The sequence below is a fragment of the Hetaerina americana genome, unplaced genomic scaffold, assembly GCF_022747635.1.
Source record: "Hetaerina americana unplaced genomic scaffold, ioHetAmer1.1.p SCAF_14, whole genome shotgun sequence".
Classification (NCBI taxonomy): domain Eukaryota; kingdom Metazoa; phylum Arthropoda; class Insecta; order Odonata; family Calopterygidae; genus Hetaerina; species Hetaerina americana.
The window spans coordinates 13139470-13165970 of NW_027286514.1; the positions used below are offsets into that span (position 1 = coordinate 13139470).

Consider the following 26501-nt stretch of genomic DNA (forward strand, 5'->3'; position numbering starts at 1 on the left):
TATACGATATTTGTATCCATAGTAATAAATTGTTTTCTGCAATGAATTAGCCTATATTAGAATTAGAATGATCTTAATGCTTTACAGCTATTATTATTATTAATCGTCCGAGCCCAACGAGGTTTTTGATAAAATTCTCTTTCTGAGGTCCAAATCTGCACATTTTGTATCAATTGGTAAAATTCACAGGAATACTTTAAGGTTCCATTACAGAGTTCAAACTTCATTCCCATCCTTCTTTGGATTATTAGTATGCTTCTGGATGGACTAAGGCGTCTGCCTATTCGTCAAATTGGTTTTTAATCTGCGATGCGCTCGGGTGATGTAACTCATGATTTAAATATTTAGATCATGTAGCATATATCATTACATTTGAAAATGTTATACCAATGCAAAACCAGATCCATATTATATCCGATTTACATAAATATATATGTGGAAGAATGGAAATATCTCTTTCACTAAGAATATATTTATTATAATGATGGAAATATTGGTATTATGTCGTAAAAGTTAAATTTGACCACTATTTAAATCATTTAAACAACAGCGCCACTCGATTATGAAGAATATCGCCACGATAGCATTTCCGATTAATCTATATGAACTTCACCTTCGATTGATAACAACATGAAATTATGGATTAAGTCGCAGCTGATGTCTGATAGTGAAATGGTTTTTGTAACGAGAGATAGGCACGATTTTTGTATTTGGATTTCTTGAGATGTTGCAAATGTGAAGTAATTATTTGTATAAATCCTGGCATGGGTAATGAAAACAGTGACAATGTCTTTGCTAGGAGCTCTTGGTGCAGCTGTTTTTCGTTCTCTTACTAGAGCCGAAGACAATGCAAACAAAGTGTTAGAAGTGAAGCAAGAAGATTATAGTTCACTGGTGGTAGTAAATCGTTTTGATTCCCTCGTCCTATATGGAACAAAGGAAGGAAAGTACGAAATAGTGCTTCACCTTCCCCTTTCTGTTTCGTTGCATAAATCATTTAGGTAAGTCATATATGTAAGAAGAGAACTTCAACGTCTCAGAGGGACATTTTATGTAGTAACTCATTGAAAAAATTCCCTGAAATATTAGGTCCCATCGCATTTTTGTTTTGAAGGACCTTTGACATTCAAAACGTCTATGGAATGAGAGAAATTTAGACGTTGAAATAGTTATAAAAAACTTTTTTAGGCGTTGTAAAAAAACTATATTTCTTTTCTTTAAGCCTGCTGAGGGTGAATAGCGAACAAGAAGCCGCGTCTAGATTTTCTTTGTACAAGGAGGTCATTCCAGTTCTCATTGAGATAAGTCAAGACGTGAGTAAAATTTTTCGTTATAATTTCACTCATCGCGTTATTTGTTAATTGTATCCTTATGTTTGATTCTGTTCATTGTGATAAGGGCTAAATATCATTTGGCCTTTTGCAATTTCTGGATATTCATACGCTTATTTGCTCCATTAGGTAAATTACACATAAGTAAATTGATGATGAATTTTCAGATTGCCATAGTTGCTGAAGTTCAGCGTGTTTGTGATCTTCTAATTGAGCATCCAACATGGTCAGCTGCCCACGTTTGTGCCCACCTTGGCTATTACCTTTTTATTCATCATCCACTACTTTCAAGGTGAGCATTTAAAAAAGTCTTCGTTTGCACTGTTTTCGTGTGTATTTAGCTCCAAATAAAAATTTTGTGGTCAAGCATATTTCAGATTGTTTAAACTGTTTTCCTTACCAATTATAATTTGGAAACATATAATTATGTTTGATGCAATAATATTCTCTATGGCACTCAGAAGAGTCCTTGGAGAATTCCTTACATATTTTTTTAGATTTTTTAATACATCACGAAATATCAATATGATCTGAAAATGTTAAATGGGAACCATACGACAAAAATACCGGCTGTAAATAACTTCTTTCTCAGGCTTAATGGATGAAAGATTTATCATGGGCGCAGTAACATTTATATTTGAGGGAATTAATATGCTAGCATTCTGAATCTCTATTCAAATAGCCCCATCAGTATTCTGCTTGCTCTATCCCTTTTGCTTCTTACAATACTTGTGATTTTACTGAGTAAATATAAGAATTTTTCTATAAGTTATGATGTGCCTAGGCTAGCCCTGTTTGAAGATTATCATCTTTACTTCAGCTACAGGCCATCTGTGTTTTATTCTTCTTTATTTTAATGTTGAATTTGTTAATCCCCTTTTCCGATTAGGCTATTCTCATTGTCATGTATTGCTTCATCTCTGTGGGTGCTGCTCTGTCATCTGAAGGGCCTAGCCCTATTTAATTCCTGGTTTCCATTAGACAACTAAAGTTAAGCAATGTTAGTCTGGAATGAGGTTGGCTGGGTGACTTTTATACCTCTACTTTGGACCCTTGTCTCCAGTCTGCATGCGGCAAGCAGATGAAATGTGGGTTGGCTCCATGTACCAAGAGGTTTATTTACTTGGGACTGTCAAAGACCCCCTCACTCCTGTAATCTATCTTATGTTGTCCACAAACTATATAAAGTGTATACTCTCTCTCTGTATTCATACTCTGTTGCTTTGGTTTAGCAAGAATAATCGCTTCCTTAAAGTGGACTTTAATGATCAGTTGAAATAATAGCAATTTTCCTTTACTTCTTTTTTAAATTATCTTCTCATTTACTTTCTCTGCATTTAATTTCATCATCAGGTCTCTAGGTGTATTTAGAGCATGCATCAGTCTTTGGTGATTGTAGTTCTTTCATATTTATTTTAGAATGTGTTGCACACTATGTTCCAGTCCATGTTGTATAAAGCTCTATTAGCAACAAGTGCCATTAAGATCAGTTAATTCCTTTTTTATCCTCTTCTGTACAATGTCCGAGTGCAAAGCCATCTCCTTTTTTTCCTCAGCTTCTTCAAAATCCAAATTGGTTCTCAATAAAGTACTCATCTGCTTCCCTTTTCATTCCTTGTTGGATCATTTGTGCCAAAATCTATGGTACACAAGTTAGATGAAATAATCAAAAAAAATTTAATTTGTCTGCCCTTTTATATACTTATAAGATAAGGGATGATTACATTCATCCAAATGTGAAACTGGTGTTTCTCTTCATGTAGACCTATTGAATCTTAGGTTGTTACTTTAAATTCTCCATCTGAGCATCAAATTCAACCCTGATAACTTACTCTCTTCCTCATACTATCAATAGTATCATCATCTTCTTGTTATATCTCAATGCTATCCTGAATGGCTTTGACCTGTGACATATCATCATTAGAGTGGTATTTCATTGTCCTGTAACCTGCTGCAAATTCTCTTCTAAATGTGTTTGTTGGTCTTCTGCATGCAGGATTTATTTGTCCATCAAATCAAGGAAACTGACTTTGGTCTAATTCAATTGTATCCATCCCTAACTTTTCATTCACTAACTACATGCCCAGAGTGACCTGTGTGTTCCAAGTCCCAATCCTATATTTATTGCTTCAGTCAAAGATCTGAGGAAAATGCCCTGACAGTTACTTAAACAGAATCATTTGGTGATACTTCCTGAAATTGAGGAATTTTACAGTGCAAGTTTGATTTACTGAAGTTTTGATGTACTTTTTAAATAAACTGTTCTCAAGCGTTCCCAACGCAGACATCTGAATAGGTGGGCTAGTATACCTGTACCTCTTTTGCAATCCTGCCTTTAAAGTAATTTTTGGTGTGTGTATGTTTAATATGATGTTTCAGTCCCAAACCTTAATTCATATGAAAGGAGAGCTACTGCTCCAAGGGCATATCTTAATATCCTATTATTTTGTAACAGCCTCATGGGCTAATGCAATACCTGGGCAATACCCAGGTATTGCACCTTTACGATTTTTGCACTTTGAAATTGTTGCATTTTAATGTTTGCACTCTGAAATACAGGTCAACTTTGACTCCCTGTACATGCTGTGTTTGTGAAGAATGTGAAAGTTTCTGAAAGTGTATACCTCTCACCAAATGGTTTCCATTAGAAATGGGAATACAAAGTTATAGTCCCCTCCCCTTGGTATTCTGTGCAGTCAAAGAAAACTGACCTACAAGGATATTCACAATGGAATGGATAATAATGGGCGATCAAGATACATTTTGAGCTTAAATATCCATAATAATGATGTATTTTCTATTTTTTTGAATAATTTGTTAAGTACCTTAATTTCATAGGCATTTATTTAATGGAATAGCCGACCAGCTAACCTAGCCCACTTTCTTGATTTGAAAAAATATATTTTAAATCTCAATCATCTTCAAACTACCCTACTATTGCATTTGTAAAATAAATACATTATTTAATGTATTATCAAAATATGTGCAATGTTGATTTTAATTATTAATACATTCATTTTCATTAATGGAATGAGCAAAATAGTTTTTAAGTAAAAGCATGGCTGAGAAATATGAAATAGGGATATCATTCCAAAAGTGAGCATTGCATGCTAATACTAATAATATCTGATGACTTGATAATGGATAGTGCTTACCTTACGCAGTGCCAGAAAAACTTAATGCTAATACCAAAACAAAAGACCTAATTTTTTGCCAGCCCTACAGTGAATGAATGTTGTGGACGAATTAACTGTTTATTTTTAGTATTGGTATTCTACTGTTGATGGTAGGTTTTTGGGTGGGCAACGTATTTAACATTTAATGGTGCAACAAGACATTTCTTTGCCTATCCCAATGAAATAACCTGACGTTCCTCACTTCAATTAGCTTTTCTTCCATCCCTCATACTTCCTTCCTCCCTTCATTCCGTCTAACATGCCTGTCCAGTTCCTAACCCTCCCTCGCTTGTCCAATGTTCTGCCCTTTATCAGTCTTCAACATCCCATAATCAACCAAACCAACCTGTCTCCTTTGGATTTTTCTCTCCTCTTGAGATGGAAACTAACACTGATCTAACAAAGTCATCCCTTATAAATGCTATGAGTTAATCCATAAAAATTCTTTCACCCATATTTTCCAAAACCCTGTGTAGTTTACCTGCTAACTTAGATGGAATAACGTTTGCACTTCCTAATGACATTTTTTCTTGTTGTGCATTGATTTAGTACTAGATTCTATATGTGACTGCACCTATGGTAGTTTTATGCAGGAGTTGTATCATGATATCAAAACATATCATATTTATTTTACAAAAACAGTAAGTAGTTCTCTCAACTTGGCTCTCCATAAAATCTTTCCGCCCTAGCAAGAAAATTATCCTACTTTGGTTCATTTCTACATGTTCTTAAATATTATCATCTTTAAAAGAATTTTTGAAGTTTCTGACAGTTAATCATTCATGGTTGTTCATCATCTAGGGGCATGTGAGGTTCTCTCCTGAGAATTGAAGGTTATTTGCCTATTATAATTTTCATAATTTTTAAATTCCAGAAAGCCTATGCATGTCTTACTAGGAGGCTTTTTATGATGATATGTTAGGTATTCTCCTTGCTGACTAGAAAACTGTGCAATTTCATATTGCAGTTGTGGGGTGCTTCCTGGTAAAATTTAGTTTCCTTTTATTATTGGATATACATGCAGTCAGTGTGATAGCCTAACTTATAGGGTAAGATATGATGGATGGGAGGGAAGATCATTGTTTCAAATTCTTTGTGCTCCCCATCTAAAATCCAAGTGCAGAAGTCCGAAATGCAAATGTCTAGATACATGCATTTCATAGCAAAGTACGAGGGATCTGCTAATAAATGACAATTTTGGATGGTCCGAATCAATCATTGTCTCTTGCGAAATTTCTATAACTAAAATGTAAAAACATGATATGTTCCAAAAAACATAGGTATGTGCAACTGACATCAATTTGCATGAAACCAACCCTGCTTCAAGAGGTTGTATGTATATGATATTTAATTATTATCACTAGCATGTTAATAAAATGGACTTAAAAGTGTATATATTTTCATCTACCAAATGGCAACGTCATATTTATTGTATTAGATTTTCTGCTTCTCAGAGGCTCCTTTCTTTGGAAAATATTGAACATGTTTTCGTCTCAGTGAAAGCAAGGGTTTCTGTCAATTTCAATTGCCACTTTGGAAAGTATTATGGACTGACAATGAAAACCATGTGAGTCTTGCCGAATGAGGTCCACGCCGGTTAGTAATAGTTGTTATTGACCGCCTAAAACATCCCGTTAACGGCAGATTCTTTATGAGGATGGTGAATTTTTATCGGCCGTAGAGATGGGGACTAAAAGTGTACACTTCACATTGTGAATGTTCCCAATGCACATAAAAAGCAACCTGACTTCTGGAAGGTAAATGTAACAGACTTAATGATTTCTTATCGTAACTGTTTGACCAACATTTAAATTAGTTTAATATCAGCGCCTCTACAAGGTTCATTGCTGCGATAACATTTCGATACGTCAGATGATCGACTTCAACTTCGACTGTCCCGAATGAATTGGAGTTTGTAGTCTGTCTCGAATGACGAATACTCATATTTGCATTCATGTATGTCATACTGAATTCTGTTAGGGAGTTGATGTTTTGTCAAAGGTTCTGTCATAAACTTCTTGTTAGGATTTTTGACTTTTTGGATACGTAAAGTAATCCTTGTTATGAGAAAGGCACAAAAGCATTCAAAATGTCTTTGTTAGGGGCTATTGGTGCAGCTGTTCTCCGTTCTCTAATACCGGAAAACAACGCAAACAAAGTGGTAGAGGTAAAACTAGATAATTATGCCACTGCAGATGCTCTGACTAGCTATGGCCCTCTCGTGCTTTATAAAACAAGGGAAGGAAATTACGAAGTGTTACTTAATCTACCGTTTTCTGTTGGGATATACAAAGCGTTTAGGTGAGTTTTGATTGGCGAAAGTAATGGAATATGAAAATGTGATCGAATGACTCAAGCATATTAATTGCCAATTAAGGAGAGGTTAATATTAATTTTTACTGGATATAATTACCTGGGTTCTTCTGTGAAAAGCAATTTAGACCTGTGAATACAGGCGTTTTACATAGTCATTGGCCTGCAAAGTAGTTTGCCGAAGCATTTCTATTTAATCACAAAATGTAAACAATCCCTTGTTCTCAATTTTAAGCCTACTAAGGACAAATAACGAGCGAGAAGCGGTGTCCAGGTTTTCCTTATACAATGGAGTAATTCCAGTTCTTATCGATATCGACCAAGATGTGAGTAAAGAGTAATTTGTTAGAATTTTTCGCTTATATTTTAATTTTTACGCCCGAATTTGTTTATAACTTTGGTGATAACGTGGGATCACTATGCCCTTGACAGTTATTCCTTGTTTTAACCCTTCCGAGAGTTGGGTTTCACCAAAGTAACACAGTGACTAAATTCCAGATTGCTACTGTTACTGAGGTTCAGCATATATGTGATTTGCTTAATGAGCGTCCACGATGGTCAGCAGCACACGTTTCTGCGCACTTTGGGTATTACCTGTGTCTTCAACATCCAATCCTGACAAGGTGAGAGATTTGATTAGATGATCTAGATTTCTCATCGGCAGGTATTATTTTCTCTATATTTCGTCAGGTCAGATATTTCATACTCTTCACTAGGGTGTATTTGTGGTGAAAATCTGCGAACAACCATCTCAAGCATAAAATTCGCAAATGTGAGATCAATCCCCTATAGCATGTCATTTGAATTCTCTGTGCCTTGGTTTAACGCAATATATTCTTAGAATGTATTTTAGTACATAAATGTTGTCAGCTGAAAATGAACATTCATTATCTGTGCTTGAAGCACTAACACATCAGTCAACGCTGAAGCCAGCAATCGGAAACATTATTCTGAGTTTCCATGAAGAAACTAGTGGATCTCTATGTGTGTGTATCTTCATGAAAGAATGAAATATGGCAAAGATGACTGGCACACAATGCAATCTCCGAGGAATAATAATAATTTATTTGTCCAAAGACCATAGAGTGCCGAAGAAAAATTGTTAGTTTAGCATAGGACACGTCAAATGGAAAGAAGCAACAAGAAAGGTATTCACTGGTGCTATAGTACATTCTTTTCAGCCAGAGGCATTTTAGCTTATACTTAAAGGATGTTAGATACATTGACATTAAAACCGGCTGGCAGTTTGTTGTACAAAATAAGACCCATTTTACTGGGCCCTATATTAGAATGTGCATAAGCATTTTGCAAGTTAGTATAACTTTACAAGTGTTATACTTAAGTGCAACTGAATTGCTCGCTTGAAATACCTGAAATTGGTTATGAAGTTTTAACTTTTATTTTGCAGTATAAATATGTAAACAGCTTGAGGGGAAGAACCCGAAAGCAATATATTAGGTACAGTATGAGAGTAAAGAAGACCATAATAGATTAAGAGGTGGACAGAGAAACAAATAGTGGTAATAAGAAAACAATGAGTTAAGTCCCTTCAGAATAATGTCAATATTAGATTCCCAATGAAGTTGGGTATTTAAATGAATACGAAGAAATTTGTCAGACTCAGCCTGAGGTAATGATTTTAAGAAGATTGTGATCAGTCCAAGAATTTATTTTTTGGTTGACTAGACAGAAATGACTTGAAAGTTTCTGAGTAGAGGCAGAAGAAATTACAATATTAGTATCATCAGCGTACAGAATGGGAAGACTTACAGGTTTTCAGGGAGATCTTTAATATAGGTAAGAAACAGGATAAGCCCTAGAACAGAGCCCCGGGGAACACATTGATTGGTCACTTTTGGGGGGTATATATTTTACATAGTCTTTATTATTAATAAAAACATGCTTAGTTCTATCATATCAGCCAGTCTTTAAGTGGACCTCTACCACCAACGTTGTCTACTTTACTGAGAGTAAACTATGGTTAATAAGATTAAATGCTTTGGTAAAGTCAAATAATAAAAATCTAGGGCTTCTCCAATTTGCCACAATCCAAGTATAGAAATACGGGCCACAGATTTCAATAATCAGTAGTAGTAGCATTTTGGGGACAGCTGAGGTCATTTGCGCCATTAGGGATGGACAGGAAAGGATGAAGTGTGGGAGAATTGTCACTGTCAGCCAATCAGCCAGGATATTACAAAGTACATATTTGAAATTTATCATCTAGAGTATTATGCGCTTAATTAATTGTTTTGTATATGACAGTGGTGGAGGATTTATTTCTATGGTAACCATTTTGATATTGAGACAATATGCCGAACGATTCTGAAAAAGGAGCCAAGAACACATGGTAGGCTTTTTCAAATATTTTAGAAAGCTTAGTTTGAATAACAAAAGGGTAGGTAAGAGTTAAGATTTAGAGGACAGACTTTTTTCTTACATACAGGACTTATTTTAGAAATATTTAAAGCTATAGAAAATATGCCCTCAGCAAAAGAAGTGTTTATGAGGTGTAATAAATGTTCCTTGAAAAAATCACAACACAGCTTGATAATAAACTTGGGTAATTTGTCATCACTAGTATTATATTTATTACCACAACTACAGGGTGCAGCAACATAACTTCCTTTTTCGAAATGCTATAAACACCATTTTATGAAACAGTATTTTATTATTTTTTTAATGCAAGTACATATTTTAAGTTTTGTTTTACACAGTTTTAAAAGTCAAATTAGGTAGATGATGCTCCCCATTGTATTTACACTGAGTAAACTGATTTCTGACATTTGTCATGACCCTTGCCAGCATAGCAGCAGGTATGTTGGCAATTTATGCCCGAATGTTGTCCTTCGGCAGTCAAAATAAACAGGATTTCAATAAAATCGCAAAGGGCCAAATCAGGGAGTAGGCTGGCCTCTCCAAATTGCCCCTCATTAAGATGAAGTGCTTCGGGAAGTGTTCCCTCAATACAGCCATCGATGACGTTTGAGTGTCAGCCGTTGCTGCGTCCTGTTGGAACCAAATGCCCCTTTATTCCAGTTCATTAAAACTTGAAAATCCTGGCTGTCGAATGTAGCCACTTACCTAGCTATGATTCGTACAGCCTGCTTGGCACGCATTTCAGAAAAGGAAGTTATGTTGCCACACCCTGTATTAGTTATAGTTTTAACTTTGTTTTCAGAAGATGGAGAAAGAAAGAGTAATGCAATAGAAGACTGTTATATTCTGGCTAATTGACTAATAGTGGGCAGATCAACAGATGGAAGAGATGTAAAATGATTATTGAAATATATAACTAGTATTTCTGGATTTCAATTATGGGAAATGGGGAAACACTACCTTTTTTACACTCATTAATAATCTTCCATATTTCACGGGATTGGTTAGCGCACTTTGATAATCCTTAGTCATTATAGGTGCATTTGGCATTATTAAGTAACAGTCGACATGATTATTTTTAAGTATTTTGTTCTCAGTTTCCAGATCTTTTTTAGGAAAAGATTTACTTAGAGCATATAGTTCCTCAGTGGAGACAGAAGAGAACTGAAAACATACAAATTTCAGATGTAATCGACTACCTTTTGGGGTCCTGTACAGATGACTTCCTCAAGACCAGAGGAAATGCAGCTTAAAATAAAAAATGCAAAGAGCTTTGAATGTAAGAGTTCACGTAGACACTATCCCAAGTTTTTAACATATTAAGTACATAATGTTGATGTCAAAATGAATGGTGGCCTCATGCAGAATGGGTTTAGATCTCATTTTACCTAAAAAGTAAATCATGGTAGAATAGTGATCAGGAATGTCAGAATTATTAACTTCATATTTTGTATCTTGAGCATCTAGGTTGAACACAGTTATGTCAGGCAAGGTGAAGAAGAGAAATTAACCTTCATTGCTCTGCACTTATACTAATTGCCATATTATCACTTCATCTATGCTTATATATTAATAGAAATGATCATAAATACAAAAATAGCCAAAAATATGGTAGAATTTCATTTGTTGTTTCATAAAATTGTAGGTGATGACTATTTAAAAATTTCTATTTTGTAAAACAATTGCATCTTGCTAACCATTGTTCAGGTCTTCACATCCTGACTATAGGCAATGCCTACAAATAGTATGCAAGCTAAGAATGTGTACATAATTTGAGGAAAAAAAAGAGTGAAAAAAGTATTCCATCATCTTAGTTCAGATGCAGATAGTCAAGATATTATGTTTTTAATTATGATAATTTTTGTGTTTTGTTGGGAGTCACAAAATATTTATTTGGTATTTGTGTTCGCCCAAAAACCTAACTTAACCAGTAGATTACCTTATAATAATAATATACATGTAATTCCAACAATCATGGTGGAGTAGAAGAAGATTGTAGCTTGTCTTCATCGTTTCAGTTGGAGGCAAAATTATTGCTTGTGTGCTACCTTTCAATAATATTGCCAATACACAAACACCTGTGGGGAATTCAGAATTCACTGTAGGTAGTTCCTTTCCCTGCACTATCTCTGTTTTCCTAGGTAGATTTGTTAACTGGAGAAGGGTACAGCTTGAGTGAAGCCGATTGCTCTTAGAGGCATTACCTTGAATCAAGAATTCAGGTCACTAGCCCAGTGCTCTACCCTCTGTACCATGGTGCCCCTAATATTATTGCATATACCCCTTTAATATTTGTCATGTATTTTAAACGGTGCACTTAATCTTTTATTTGTGTAACTCTCTGGGAAGTAGCATGAGTATTACTCTTTTCAAGGAAGGTTGGATAATGTATTGCAAGTGTTAAGATTGGGGTGATGGGTAGGTAGCCGAAAGGATTGACCATTGCTGTTAGCAGAACTGTATGCTTGAGACTGCATTACGTGAGATAAGTGAGATTGTATTAAGATTCATTTTGAATAATAAGTTGACATTTTATATCAGCCTGAGAAATTCTTGAAGAATGGCTGAATCCCATGTGAATGTATCAATGTGTAAATATTACTGTGCTTGACCATAAAAGTTTTTATTTTGGACTTGTGCAGTAATTGTGAATGCTATTCCAATGTGTACGTTATTGTTATTTGTTACTGTTATTTGTAGTTTTATGTATCAATATCAATATGTATCTGTATCAACATTTCTAGATGAAGTAAAAAGGATATTATTGCCAATAATAATAACTTGTTGAATGTGCCTCTACATTTTTTATATAGGTAAATATGTGCATCAATAATTTCATTTAAAAAGCGAATTTCAGTTTTAGAGGTTGTAATTATTGCTTTGATGTTAATAAGTAGTAGAATATGGGTATCCTAAAACTTAAGTTCAAATATAAGTAAATGTTCTTTGAGATTCTTTATTTAGAGTTCTTAGTTCACTGTTTCTCCAAAAAAACTATAATAAGTGTAAAGTAATAAATGTAATCTACATTACATTTTTAAACTTATTTCTGAAAAAATGTTGTAGTTTACTGGGTATCTTTCCTTCTGTAAATCTGCAATTAAATTAAGTGGTGCCTAAATAATAGTTCTTTAAGTATTGAATAATTGGCAAAGTTATTTTTAATATTTTTGGAGAAATCCACCAGGAATTGGCATCTTCCGATAGATTTCAGTTCTTTCCTGTTAAAAGGGGGTCCTAATGAATGTTCATCCTAAGTAAATATATTAGGTAACATGTGAAGTAACACAAGTATCTAATAACTATCTATAACACATCCTCTGTTAAATCTGAAAATAATAAAATATTCATTTTATAAAAAATACATCTGAAAAGGTCATTTATCGTTTAGTTGATGCACATCAGTATTATTGAAAATGTTTAAGTCATTAGAAATTTTAAATCCTCAAATTGAAAAAAATGATTCAATAACTGTTTTAATGTCTAAAAGTGCCATTATTGCCAATAATATTATTGATAATGTTTCTCATAGCACAATAACAGCTATAGAGTCCCAAGAAGGTTTGTCACCATTGATGGTGGCCATTGCCACTGGAAACCTGAGAACTGTCCAAGTCCTGCTTGGATGTGATCCTGTAATTGTTACTTGTTTGGATCAACGAGACAATAATGGAAACTCTGTATTCCATCATGCTGCATCTACCACCAAGGAAATAATAGCTGTGAGTATCATGTAATGTTGTTTAACACATTCATTGTTCATGTCATAATAACTGTGTAACGGCAGTTCCCAGGAATTGACTGAAGACATCATCATGTCATCCCTGCCCCCAATTTCTCCATGCAGTTGGCTAATTAAAATCTCTTAAATGGTGGAATTTTTACGGAAGTATTACACAGTTTTGGTTATTTTTTGATACTTGAAACCATCTAACTAACATCCATACTTCTCCTTAGACAAATTCAAAGAACTGCAGTAGATGCCATGACAGTACCTTTTAAAGGAGTCATCCGCTAATGTGCATTAAAATGCAGAAATTTCTGCATTTTAGTCTATGTTTCAGTATTTTCAGCAAGACTGCACCAACCTACCCTGTCTAAAATTAAATGAGTATGTTGGGCAGAGAGAGTGCTCTCTGTTATAAACCAGTTCTTGCAAGATGTATGGTAACCCTTTGCCAGTCACAATACTGATGACTGCTGAGATTGCAGGTGTATCAAACACTGCAATGATTTTTGATTTGTCCAGCTCTGAGGGAAGGCAGTGCAAATGATCTACATGGTAAAATGAAATGCTCAGATAATATTGTGTATTTTAAACATAATCTGTAAATTACACTTAGGTATAAAATACTGTAATCATTGCATTACATATGCTACAATTTTTTACTAGCATGAAATTCACAAAAAATAGAAATTTAAGTACTCATCCTTATAACATGCAAAATTGCCGAGAACACACATTAATGTGACTAATCAAGCATAATGAGAAACATAAGCTTCTTAAAACAGAGCATTAGTGATTTCTTTTGCCGTGCGAATCTCCTGCTGAGCATCCACAGTTGAAATAATTTCAAGTAAATATTTAAGAGTTCGGAAGTATTTAGGTGGAACTTGTGGCAATCATGCAAAGTCAAATATTACTGAAAATGAAAATTCTGCTATATTTCAGCATGTTCCCTGTTATGTTGAAATTCATTCAATGGTTTTTTGCTTGTTTTAAATCTTAAAATATGCCAATAATTACATTCAGTTAGTTTTGCAACTTAGATGGTGTTAACTGTACCCATTTCCTGTGCATAAGAGATAAGGCCATCCACCTGAGGTCTAAAAACAATCAATACAGTGTTACTTTAAATGTCTGCATGTGTGCGTGCATATTGATGATGTAGCTCTCATTATTATTAGTAATTCCATTAATTACTCCTGGAAAAAACATTACACATGAAGGCAAACTTTACCTGACTAGATGCGTAAAGCTTTCAAGAACGCCAATCGCGACTGCCCAGTGGAACTACCATATGGTGGGAAATTCAAATTGAAATATGTCCAGATTTAAGTGCAGCACCCTGTATATATTATTATATATATATGTACCATAAACCATACACCATAATGTCCAAATATGCAAATAATATACCATGATCCATAAACACAGTAATCAACCCTAAGGTCGTTCATCTTCCTGGGAAACCATAACAGGCACAGGGAAAGGAACTGGCCCCCCTGAACTGATGTGTGAATTTCACTCGCCATCGAGCTTAGTACTGAGTGAACTCTATCATCATCTACCAAACCAACCTTAGGGTTGATTACTGTGTTTATGGGTTATATATATATATATATATATATACATATATATATATATACATATATATACATACATATATATACATATACATATATATACATATACATATATATACATATATATATATATATATATATACATACATACATACATACATATAATATGTAGAAATATATATATATATATATATATATATATATATATACATACATACATATAATATGTAGAAATATATATAAATATAAAATATGTAGAAATGTATGTATATATATAAGTTATTGCTGTTACTGACATTTTGTCTACTTTTCGGCACCAGGCACTGGCAGGAGTTGCAACAACTTTGTCAGGTGGAAAGAGTCAATCTTTGAATGTGAGGAATGCAATGGGCCATACACCTCTTCACGTTGCTTGTTTGAGTGATAAGCCAAATTGTGTTCGTGCTCTGCTGGCTGCAGGTGCAGATGTGAATATAACAGCTACTCGAGTTGCAACATCTTCCAATGCATTTAGTTGTTCAACTCCATCACCTCCTGGTTATGTGTCGGATTTCCTGCCCCAGTTCACCCACAAACTATATTCTCAGGTCAGTTTTAGTTTTATATTTTAGCATTGCTGTAAAATTGCTGTTGTGATGGATGTGGTATGTATGAAATATTAATAATATAATTAGAATTTGTGGAATTAACCATTTTCTAATTATTTTTATTGACTAATTGTTTAACTTTATTGAAGTATTCCTTAACTGAATCAAGGAATCAACATTTAATACATAATTAATCGGAGCAATTAGTTAGGGAAATGATTTCATTTTCATTCACCTATCCATTGCTGGCTAGGAAAAATTAAGTCAACCTACGTTTAAGCTATATCTTAAGTAGTTTTTGATCTAGCAGGATGGCTTTTGGGTAATATGTATATTACTTATTTAATTATTTTTATAAAATTTGTAAATAATCTTTGGCATGAATCAAAAAGTGATACTTGTAAATGTATGAGTAAAGTAACATCATCACTCTTAACCTGACCAAAGTTGGATGACAGTAATTTTGGTGGCCAGAGCTGGTCATGCTCCTATCTGCTTTTTCTGTATTAATGTCATTGGTGTATTCATATTAATTTCAATTAATTTTTTTGGCCATGCATGTATGCCTATCCATGATCGTTTATATTTTTTGTTTACCTATGAATGCAAAATAATATCCATTTCTCATGCAGCGATTCCGGCAGCATATTTCCTGAGCATTCAATTTATTCCCAATTGCTATTGTTGTATAACTCATATTGTGTATCATTGGAGAGTGAAACATGATATTTCTAAATGATAGAGAAACAGGCTGTTGATTTTGTGGGGAAGACTTCTGATATATCTCAATATTTTACCTCTGAAAAATTTCTAAATAAGTTATCATCTCTAGTCTTAAATTAAAACTTTCAGGGCCAGCACACTAACCAATATTACCTTTGGATCCAATGTTCTTATGCATGGAAAATCACTAGGATTTTTTTCGCCTGGTAGGGTTCAAAGATATCCCTGGGTTAGAATTATCAGTTATTTTTAAAGTGACATAAAAATGAACTCTGAAGCTAAAGTTTTTGCCTGTAAATTTTCATGAATTAATTCAGTTAACTTTTATTATCACTTAATTCGTAGCAAAAGAATGTCACCTAATTTAATAATTAAATACCATGAGTATAATACTGATAATTGAAAATGTAAATTCACAGTTATTTATGTAGTATATAGTATATTAGCCCCGGGCCACTATTGATTTTATGGAAATTTATCGTCAAGTTATTCATTAAGCCTAAGCAATATTAATTTGTGTAATCTCATTTGAAATTTCTCCAATTTTTTTAGCAACTCAATAATCCTGTGAATATTTATGTGGATAATACCTATCTCAGTTGATGTCAGATAAAATTCTCCTTCTACTATGCTGAAACTTATTCTCCCTAATTACCAATTTATATAATTATTAATCAGTTATTCTGATATTCCAAGCTTAACTCTAATTGAAAACATTTGAAAAGTTTTGTGAAGTCTAACAAATATTAATCTTTTGTTATGAAGGACATGAAATTGGGTGGCACACCTCTTCATTGGGCTTGCTCACGTCAGGTGATTGAAGTACTTCTGGATGTTGGCTGTGAGAAAAATGCGCTTAACTTTGAGGGGCAAACTGCCCTTCATGTCATGGTAAGCTTTTATATTTATATATATAAATGATGCAATATTAGACTTGTAGTTCATTTGTGTAATCCTATTCTGCCACAAGTAAATAATGGGATATGAGGATTAAATATCCTTCACTGATTTTACTTACTGATTTGATTCACTTGATTTACTGACTATGCTTTTATGCTCTTAGATGTCAGTGGAGTCTATGCATGATTTTTGTCCGGATTTGTCGGTAGAAAATACACTATAATCAAAATTATAGTAGATTTTAGAATTTTATGTGTGGCTCATTTATAACATTTATGTGGATTTGATTCATGCTCCTTTCAAATAACATTTTTCTTTATCCTAATTCATTTTTCTCTCCGTGATGTTAGCTTTGTTTTCCCCATTGTAGTCTGTCAGCCACCTCCTGAGGTATATCCTGCAAGTTGTATAATCAAATGAAACTTCAGAAGAAAATTGTTTTAATTTTGAACTCTTATTTACTCCAGAATCCTTAAGAGATTCCTAACCGACTTTTTCAAAGTAATCCTATTAATTTATTTTCCTGAATAATTTTTTTTCCATGGTTATGAAAATCAAAATGTGGGTAGCACTTATTAATAGATTATTGATATTATGGATAATTATAGCAAATGTTAACTTATTTCGTTGTTTTTTAAATAGGTCATGCGTGAAAGGTTAGACTGTGTGGTATCATTGTTAAGTCATATGGCTGCTATAAATATTGGGGATAACAATGGAAACCGGCCATTGCATTTAGCTGCTCTTCAAGGAAATACTCTGATAATAGAGGCACTCATTATATTTGGGGCTGATATCAATTTGAAGTAAGTATATGCACTTGTGAATGGGTTGTATATTCTGTTTTTTTTTTGTTGACAGATAATAATTTCCTTATTAATAATTAGTTTATGTTCAGAACATTTTTTTAGAAATAAGTTTTATTCTTTAATTTATGGCTGCCTACTAATAATATGCAAGTTAGTCCAATAAATGCAAAGAGTTCACTGTTAGGTTTATTTTAACTTCTCATAAGTGATACAAGGTTCATTCTAATAGTATTAGCTAAAATGAAGGACCTTCAAGTCATATTCATGGAAGTCTAAGTAGAGTAATTTATAATATCTGGCCAATGAAACATATGATTAGTTGGCATATGATTTTTAAAAAGGATTTCTAAGATATCAGAATTAATTTTTTTGGGATTAGAAGAGATCAATTGTTCTAATGACAACAAATAGGCATAAAATTATGAGTATTCCTTCACATGACAAAGTTATTCATTCAACATAATCATTTTAATGCTAGTATTCAGAAAAAGAGTCCAGTTACATCCATGTACCATCAATCATGAGAATCTCTTGGGTTGCATTGAGCAAGAGTAAAGTGAACACAGACTGGTCTTTGTAAAAATCAATTGAGGCTTTGTCAGCAGATATGCCAATTAGGAAGTTTAAGGTTGAGTGTCATTCCACACTCAGTGAGTTAAAGATTTTTGTGTAAAATATTTTGTATACTTGGTTTTTATATCAACTGAAAAATAAAGTTTACATGATTTTCAATGAAGAGGTAGATATTAAGAAGGGTTATATTCAGGAAGTTAAATATGAAGATGGGAATCCATAAATTAGAGTAAGTGGAAGACAGGTTGCCTATCTCGGAAGTGTTTTTGACGTAAATGGTCAAAGTAATAGGGGCATTAGATAAAGCAAAGAGCCTTTCACTAGGAGGTAGAAATTGATGACAGAGACATTAAGGCTGCTCAGAAAAGGCTTTTCAAAAGTGATATGGAGAATGCTTTTGTACAGTATGGAAACATGGTCATGGAAGCGAGATGATAGGAGTAGATTGGCGGCTTTTGAAATGTGAATGTGGATAAGGTGGAGTGGGCAGAAAGAAAAACAAATGAAGATATGCTAGGTATGGTGAGGGAGAGAGGGGATTTGTTGGGAAAAGTCATAAGGAAAAATGGATGGAAAGCATATTGAATGGCAGTGGGATGTTGAAGACTGTGATAGATAGGAGAATGTTAGGCAAGTGAGGAAGAGTTCGAGATAGGACAGACATGTAGGATGGAATGAAATGAGGAAGTTGCTATGATACATTGAAGAGGGCCTTATTGTAGTTTTGTATGTCAGGTGGTACTTCCTTCGGAGAGGCAAGGGAATTGCAATGGGTATGCATCGTTGTACTGTCATATAGTTTGTGTCCATCCAAAACCTTCTTTAAGCAGTACACTGCCAATAATAATAGTTATATCAATAGTGAGCTAGTAAATTATGATAATAAAACTCTGTGTATGGACACTAGAAAATAATTTCTTGACAATTTTATGTTAGGGAGGGGGTACCATATGTTTTATACCTTATGAAATCTTTCCCAAAAACTTTGGCCCCCCTGCTTAAAATAAAAAATATCAATGTATAACCCATGATATATTGGATCAAGTATTGTATAAGCTTGTTATTACCATCAAAATATCAAATCATCCCAATCCCTTCTTGATCAGTTGATTGAACATAAAAAGAGGAATATGTATTAAAATCTCTGTCTTGTGTTTCAGCTAATGTGCATAGAAGGTGAGAATGTGTTCATTCTGTGTTCCTAATTTGCTTCTGGTTCTTATTTCCTCTCAGGAATAATACTGGGGTAACCCCTCGGCATCTTGTGGCAACAGCAGAACAGCCATCACACTATGCCTTATATGCCCTCCATGCGGTAGGAGCGGCACGCTGCCCACCGGAACTGAATTTCCCCTGCCAAGAGGGTTGTGCTCACAATGGAACCTTTGATGGACTGGCACCAGATCCTCCTCCGCGAAACCCCTTGTCATGCGAAACAGAAGATGTTATTGATCAAATGCTTAGGTGTACAGAGAGGTGTGTGAAACATGATGTGAGTGGGTGTTTGAGACATTTACAGGTCCAGAACAAAAGCATTCACATTAAGGTTGTGCGTATTTAGAGTGAATTATGCTTTGGTTTACTATGGCTGGCTGGAATGTATTTAATTCTTGGGAAAACAGGAATAATCCCTGTTGTGAAAGAAAAGTATTTTCTTGCAATGGATTGTTGAGAAATAAAACAGTCATGAAATTGTTCCATTTTGAATAACATCATAATAAAAATGTGTAATTCCACGTGGAAAATATTCTTCAATATGACATAGGGTTCACTGCAATGCAGCATCATCAGGCCCAATGTGGAATTGCTTAAGTCTATTTTGACGTAAATCACGCTAGTTAAGAACATGATGGTATTTCATATTTCAACATCCATCTAGGCAAATAAATTATGAATATTCTCCAAGGTTTTTGCTAATTCCTTCGTTAGGTAAAAAAATTAGTTCATGTTTGAATAGGCACTATATTATCAATGCTGGAATCATAACGGAGATAAAATTGATTAGTTTACCAACTGCAGCGTTGGTAAGTGGACATACCTTATTAAGTGACATTGAATGGTTAAATAGCAAGGTATTCCAAATGCATCATCAATGAGGATTTTACACAGCATCTGTAGATTTTCAATTAATTCTGAATCACAATCTTAAATACTTTTTGAAAAATAATTTTACCATTTTCAAACTTGAAAATTTAGCCTATATATATATATATATATATGTATATATATATGTATATATATATGTATATATGTATATGTATATATATGTATATATATGTATATATATATATATGTGTGTATATGTATATATATGTATATGTATATATATATGTATGTATATATATATATATATATATATATATATATATATATATATATATATATATATATATATATATATATGTATATGTATATATATATGTATATATATATATGTGTATATATATATGTATATATATATGTATATATATATATATGTATATGTATATATATATATGTGTATATATATATGTGTATATATATATATGTATATATATATATATATATATAATTGGCTGACACAACATAACACAAATAGAAAAGAATAGACACATATAAAAGAACACTTACACGGTAAATTGTTCGAGCTTTCGGCCCTCTCAGGGGCCTTCTTCAAGAGAGACTCTTGAAGACAGTCTCTCTTGAAGAAGGCCCCTGAGAGGGCCGAAAGCTCGAACAATTTACCGTGTAAGTGTTCTTTTATATGTGTCTATTCTTTTCTATTTGTGTTATGTTGTGTCAGCCAATTATTGTGCCGCTCGTATGAGTTTTTCCGTACAATCGTGATATATATATATATATATATATATATATATAAATAATACCATAGTAACTCATAACCAGTGTATATTGGATTACCCTTCATTTTCAATAATTACTCTTAATTTACACGGATATATGGTGCTCTACTTCCGTATTGTCTTAGTCTTGGGGATCCAGCTCTGAAGATGGAATGATTTCAGATTATCTGCAGCTTGTGTACCACCTTTATATGTGAGAATTTCCAACGAAGTAATCTTTCCCTTTGTAAATAGTTTTGCCTGTAACCCGGGTCTGCGATAGGCTGGCAATCAATCTTGTGACTATTAATTCTCTCTCTCTGTTTGAGCATTCTATGGTTTGCTTTTAGTATCATCTGTGGATTATAAAAAGCCAAGAGTTGAAGTCAATACAGTTTTGTCTGGTGTCTTTGCATTTATTTTTTCATATCACGTCATCAATTAAATCTTTAGAATTTACTGATTGAACAGTAATATTTCTCTGAAATTCATTGGAATGGAATATGAAATTAATGTTAAAATTCAATGTGGTGGTTTCAATTCAAAGTTGCAAAGTTGTTGCTTGAGAATAAATGGAAATGTTTGGATTGTGTTTATATTTTTTGGCAACTAATTATTTACCTACATTATTGCCTGGTTTTGTCTTGATTTCATAGGGTAGGTTGGAATGTAGATGCAGCAGCAGGAGATGAGAAAGTGCATATGGGAGGGAACGTTCTTTGTTTGGATGGTGGTGGTGTCAGAGGTTTGGTTCTCATCTGCATGTTGATGGAACTAGAAGCTGCTTTGGGTGGAAAACCTATTCAGCATGTCTTTGATTGGGTATCAGGAACCAGCACTGGTGGAATATTAGCCTTAGGCTTAGCAACTGGTGCGTATAAATTCTTAATAAAAATCTATTTAAAAAATTAATGGTGAACTGTAAATGCAGTGGAATCTTGATGTGGTCAATGTTCCGTATTGCTAAATTAAATACTTCTTTGTTCTTTTATTCTTCTATGTAATTATTACCTGTGGCAGTTATATTATCACTCATTAGCTAATTTCTATTACTTACTGTCATTTTTACCATGTTTCTGTTGGTGTTTAATGTTTGAGTCTAAGGATTTGCTATGAAATTATTTATAATGGCTTCATAATGGTTTTATGACTTATTTAGTATTGCTATTTGTGGATTTTATTTTGACAATGCATGATTGTTTGCATTTAGTTCCAATGATTTTAATAGTTTGATGCCTAGAGCACAGCTTGTCATTGGCTGTATTAAATTGTTGGAACAGATTTATTGTATCAAACATTGATACAAAGAGTAAAACTTTAAACTTTTTCTTTGTGATGTTTCAAGAATAACTAGCGGCTCAGTGGATTTTGTTATGCAGTTTTTATAATCATGTTTGAGTGAATAGCCTTGATCTTTGTTTCCGAGTTAATTGTTTTGGCAAAATTCAGAGATGTGGAAGCTAACTGTTCATTAAGTATAGTTCTGAAATGAAATAAGGTCCAAGTTTTACCAGCAGTGGATTTATTTCATAAAACAATGGACTGCAATGGTTATTATTTTTGTGCGGATTTCTTAGCATCTACATTTGATACACAACCATCCCTACAATAATAAAAATATGTGAAAAACCTTGATTAACGCATAAAGAAACTGTAAAACTAAAGAATGCTTAAGAAAAGGAAGAAATTCAAGTTTAGCAGATTGTAATTATCTGGTAAATTCACTAATACTGACGTTTCATACCAGAAGTAGAAATGTACTGAATTTCACCCACTGAATACTGTTGATACTAAACCTGAAATATGACATAAATATATAAATGTCAATATACAGTTGAGTGCCAACTACACATGGTAGTTTAGGGGAAAGTACCAGCGAATAATAGAAAATTATGGATAATAAGATGCGTATGTATACATTATGAATTGCCAAGATGAAAATTTCAGGGGTACAATGCGACTTGCATGTATCCTATAGGAAAATGTGTTTTTTATTATGTCTTTGATCCAGTTATTCATTCTATTCATTATACTAAAAATTTTAAGATTGTGGTAATTATTACTGGCTGATTACCAAAAGGCTATACACCTAACAATTGTACAGAAATAGGAACAGTGAATATATTCTACTGTTTCAGGCTTTACTTCGTGGAAGTATTTAATATCTAAACTTAAAAGACTTTGTACTTTTCCACAAATTTAATCTGTGGATAAGTACAGAGTCTTTTTAATATGGATAGGTACAGTGAAGGCCAGTCTGTACGTATGTAATCTCATCAGTAATTAAATCTCTGCCTATTCCGTTTCCTTACCTTTTATTATAATATAGACAGTAAGTGTTTTAAATATCATGAATTATTGCTCTCACTGCTCAACATTTTCTGGGTATATGATAACAAACAGCCAGCACCACCAATTTTGCCCACATCCCAAACTAAGTACAGTTATGGATTTTGCATGTAACAACCTCCTCCTGATGTTATCCACAAGTGATAGCTATAGCTCTCTCAAAAGCAGGTAGTCAACAGAGAACAAAGTAGCTGGGGAGAATGAGATTCTTCAGGTTTCACAAACAGTGGCATGTGCTCCTATTTAGATGGCCTTTAAATTTCCAAAAGACCCAGCTGCTAATTTTCCTTACAACAATCCTCTCACAGAACTAATACATGAAGATGGCTGACCTCCCCTACACCTGATTGCACCAATGGCTTCTATATGTATCCCCCTATGAACTAAAATACTGATCGGGCATTCAGTTTGTTTTTTAAAAAGTTTTGACTGCTAAATTAGGTACTGTCTATTAAAAGAAGTGTATGCAGTTGGTCCCTTGAGTCTTATTAATATGGAGCAATGTTCTAAAAGACTCATGGTAGTCCAATTGATTGATTGATTTCTTGGGTGTCAACTGAAAACTTTTCCAATGGATTAATTATCATTAATTGAGTGGATTAATATTATTAAATTGAGGTGAGAGAGAAAGTAACAGGAGTAGATAGGAGAGTAAGGATTGCTTGATGACCAGATATCAGATGATAAACAGCATTCTGCTGTAAACCATCAAGTTTCTCATGCTGCCTACCTCCATGTTATCTGGAAAGGTAAATGTATACTCAAATTAAAAAGAAAGATTTTTTCCAAGCATCACCTTATAAAACTTGTAACCCAACAATCATTTATTCAAAGAGGAGGTATGAATGACATAGATGACAGGTCCTTTATCCTCCTCAGTTTGCTGTACAGACCTCATTTTTGTGCACCTTTCTTTTGCCTTGATGGTTTCCATATTCCTCCTGTTCTGAGTCATCTTAGCAGAAGATGGTTTCAATGGCATTCCATAGGGCTTCTTCAGGTGTGAAACCTGATTACTGGAATACCAACAAAACTTGTCTGCCAAGATGATCTTATATGAGAGAAACCTAAAAGTCATTGAATCATCTTCAAATCGGAGCAAAAGTCCTCATACCACATCTCTTCTGTTTGATTGAAGTTGCTCATTAAAATATTGTATTCCTGTTGTATTTCTCTCTCTTTGATATATTGGTCATAATTTTGTGAACCTTTGTTGGTGAGCTCATTAAAAGAGCAGATCCTGCAGAAAGTAATACATTTAGCCTAACTTTATTTATGAGACATAACTACAAATTCAAGTCGTGTGAGAAATAGGAAAGATATCAAATTATGTCCAGCCAAGAATTATGAATGAGCAGGCTGAGAAGGTGGGATATAAATGAGCTTGTTTGTATTTAATGCAATTTCATATATTCATTTTTCACAAATTTTGAGAGTTGTCAAAATGTAAATCAAAGAACAGTTAACTTCTCTTTAAACATTGCTCACTGTATAAAAATTTAATAATATACTAATATTGTTGAATCATGATTCCACTGCATGTTGTGTCTGTGTGTAATCCTTATTCTTAATTTTTTTCCTTTTTGGCTTTTGTGTGTGAACAATCCTCTCATTTACTTGTTCCTCTATGCCTCCCATATTCTTCCCTATATGTGCCTCCTCCATTGTTGGTAAGTGGTACTGAGTGTTATATTGATGCTTGTCGAGAAAATTACTCGGGCACATGTGAACAGAGGTTTAATCTTAGTATTGCATCTGAAGCATTCATCTGAGTTGATTTCCCATTCTTTGTTACTCCCAAGCTTGCTGCATGTATCCCAAGGCTGAAAGTCCCAAGAATTCCAAATATTATCAGCAGACTATCAAATAGTATCAGCAGGGCCTCAAAACAGGCATCTGTGTTGGCAATAACCTCCTCGTTCGATGTGAATTGTTTTCCACTGAGCTCTGTTATTAAAATTGGAAATGAAAAAAGTCAGTGAGGGTTAAATCAGTCAAATACAATGAATGTTGTAATTAATCAAACTTTATTTCCATAATTATCAGCACCAAAACTGTGCCGGTGTGCACCTGTGCATTGTGCCGATGGAAGAGAATTTTTTCTTAGTCATATGAGGATTTTTTTCTTGATTTCTTCTGTCGACCAGTGCAATTGTGATACATAATTGATACTCCCCATTTATTGTTTTTTAAGTAATCGATATTGTTGATTTTTTCATCCCAAAATGCTGCGACTATCACCTTTTTGGCCAATTTCAGTCTTTGGAGCCATATCACCTTTGGAAACCCGCTGCTTCGAATGTTCCTTTGTCTCTAGAGTGTAGCAGTGTTTGTCCACGTTTAATCTACAGTTATGTATCAATGCAGAAACTCATCAGGATAGCAAAGGAAAAGTGCAAGCCTAATCAACCACATGATTGCATTTATTCAACACTGAGAATAAATGAGTTCATCTTGCTGAGATTTTTTTCACACCCAATTTTTGTGCAAAATTGGTAACATTATCACTGCTTCAGTATCTTCTTCCAGAAGAGACCCATCTCATCACGATTAAAAACCTTTTTGGGCCGGAAACATCAGTATCTAAAGTGTTGAAGTCGCCAATGAAGGTCCCTGTTTGCTTTGTCTCGGAGCTTGCTGCTTCACCATGCCTTGCAATGCCATGGATGTCAGTTCCTCTGGTAAACTTCTCAAACCACGCATGGCTCACTTTAAAATGCTTCTTTGGCTGTTGATGGTTCTAATCTCTTCTTGATGAGGGCGGCAAAAGTTATTTAACCCTGCTCACAAATGATATTCTTGTTAATGAGGTGGCATTGCAATATCTTTTCATTTACCCGTATGAGAAGCTACCTTTCAACAGTGCGAAGAATACATAACAATTGTATAGATATTCTTACCACTCTCTATGAAACATTCATATCCTTAATTTTTTCTCTGTTCTTGAAGAAAACACAAATGGTTGATGTCGGCTGATTGTTTATGTGCATTCTAGATCATCCTCACTCTCACCTTGTTCCCAATGTTGAATGACTTTTCATTTGCACTGTTATTTTCATTTTTTGTGGCTCTCTTCTTACAAATTTTGAAACTGGAAATCACAAGGAAACAATTCTTTTTAATTTATATGTTATAAACTTTGCAGTGGAATCTTTTTCATGCAAAGCAGATTGTTGTCTTCTATTTGCATTATTTTTTCAGTAAACCAGCTTAAGTCCATGATTAATCGCTGCAT

The 26501-nt window shown here is 33.8% G+C and overlaps 1 protein-coding gene across 2 annotated transcripts in view; it reads left to right on the top strand.

The window, feature by feature from the left end:
* The first annotated feature begins 619 nt into the window (after positions 1-619).
* LOC139686354 (85/88 kDa calcium-independent phospholipase A2-like) overlaps positions 620-26501 on the top strand; it is a 39365-nt gene continuing 13483 nt past the window's right edge. Inside the window, exons 1-9 of one of the 2 annotated variants that reach the window (XM_071583536.1) lie at positions 620-1001; positions 1223-1313; positions 1499-1623; positions 12732-12921; positions 14827-15093; positions 16582-16707; positions 17359-17522; positions 19332-19574; positions 21574-21788. In XM_071583536.1, coding sequence (XP_071439637.1) covers positions 772-1001; positions 1223-1313; positions 1499-1623; positions 12732-12921; positions 14827-15093; positions 16582-16707; positions 17359-17522; positions 19332-19574; positions 21574-21788 — 1651 coding nt within the window. In that variant the 5' untranslated portion in view covers positions 620-771. Of the gene's footprint in view, positions 1002-1222; positions 1314-1498; positions 1624-6441; positions 6809-7055; positions 7147-7318; positions 7444-12731; positions 12922-14826; positions 15094-16581; positions 16708-17358; positions 17523-19331; positions 19575-21573; positions 21789-26501 lie in introns of those variants that run through there. The other variant, XM_071583537.1, reaches the window with a different exon arrangement.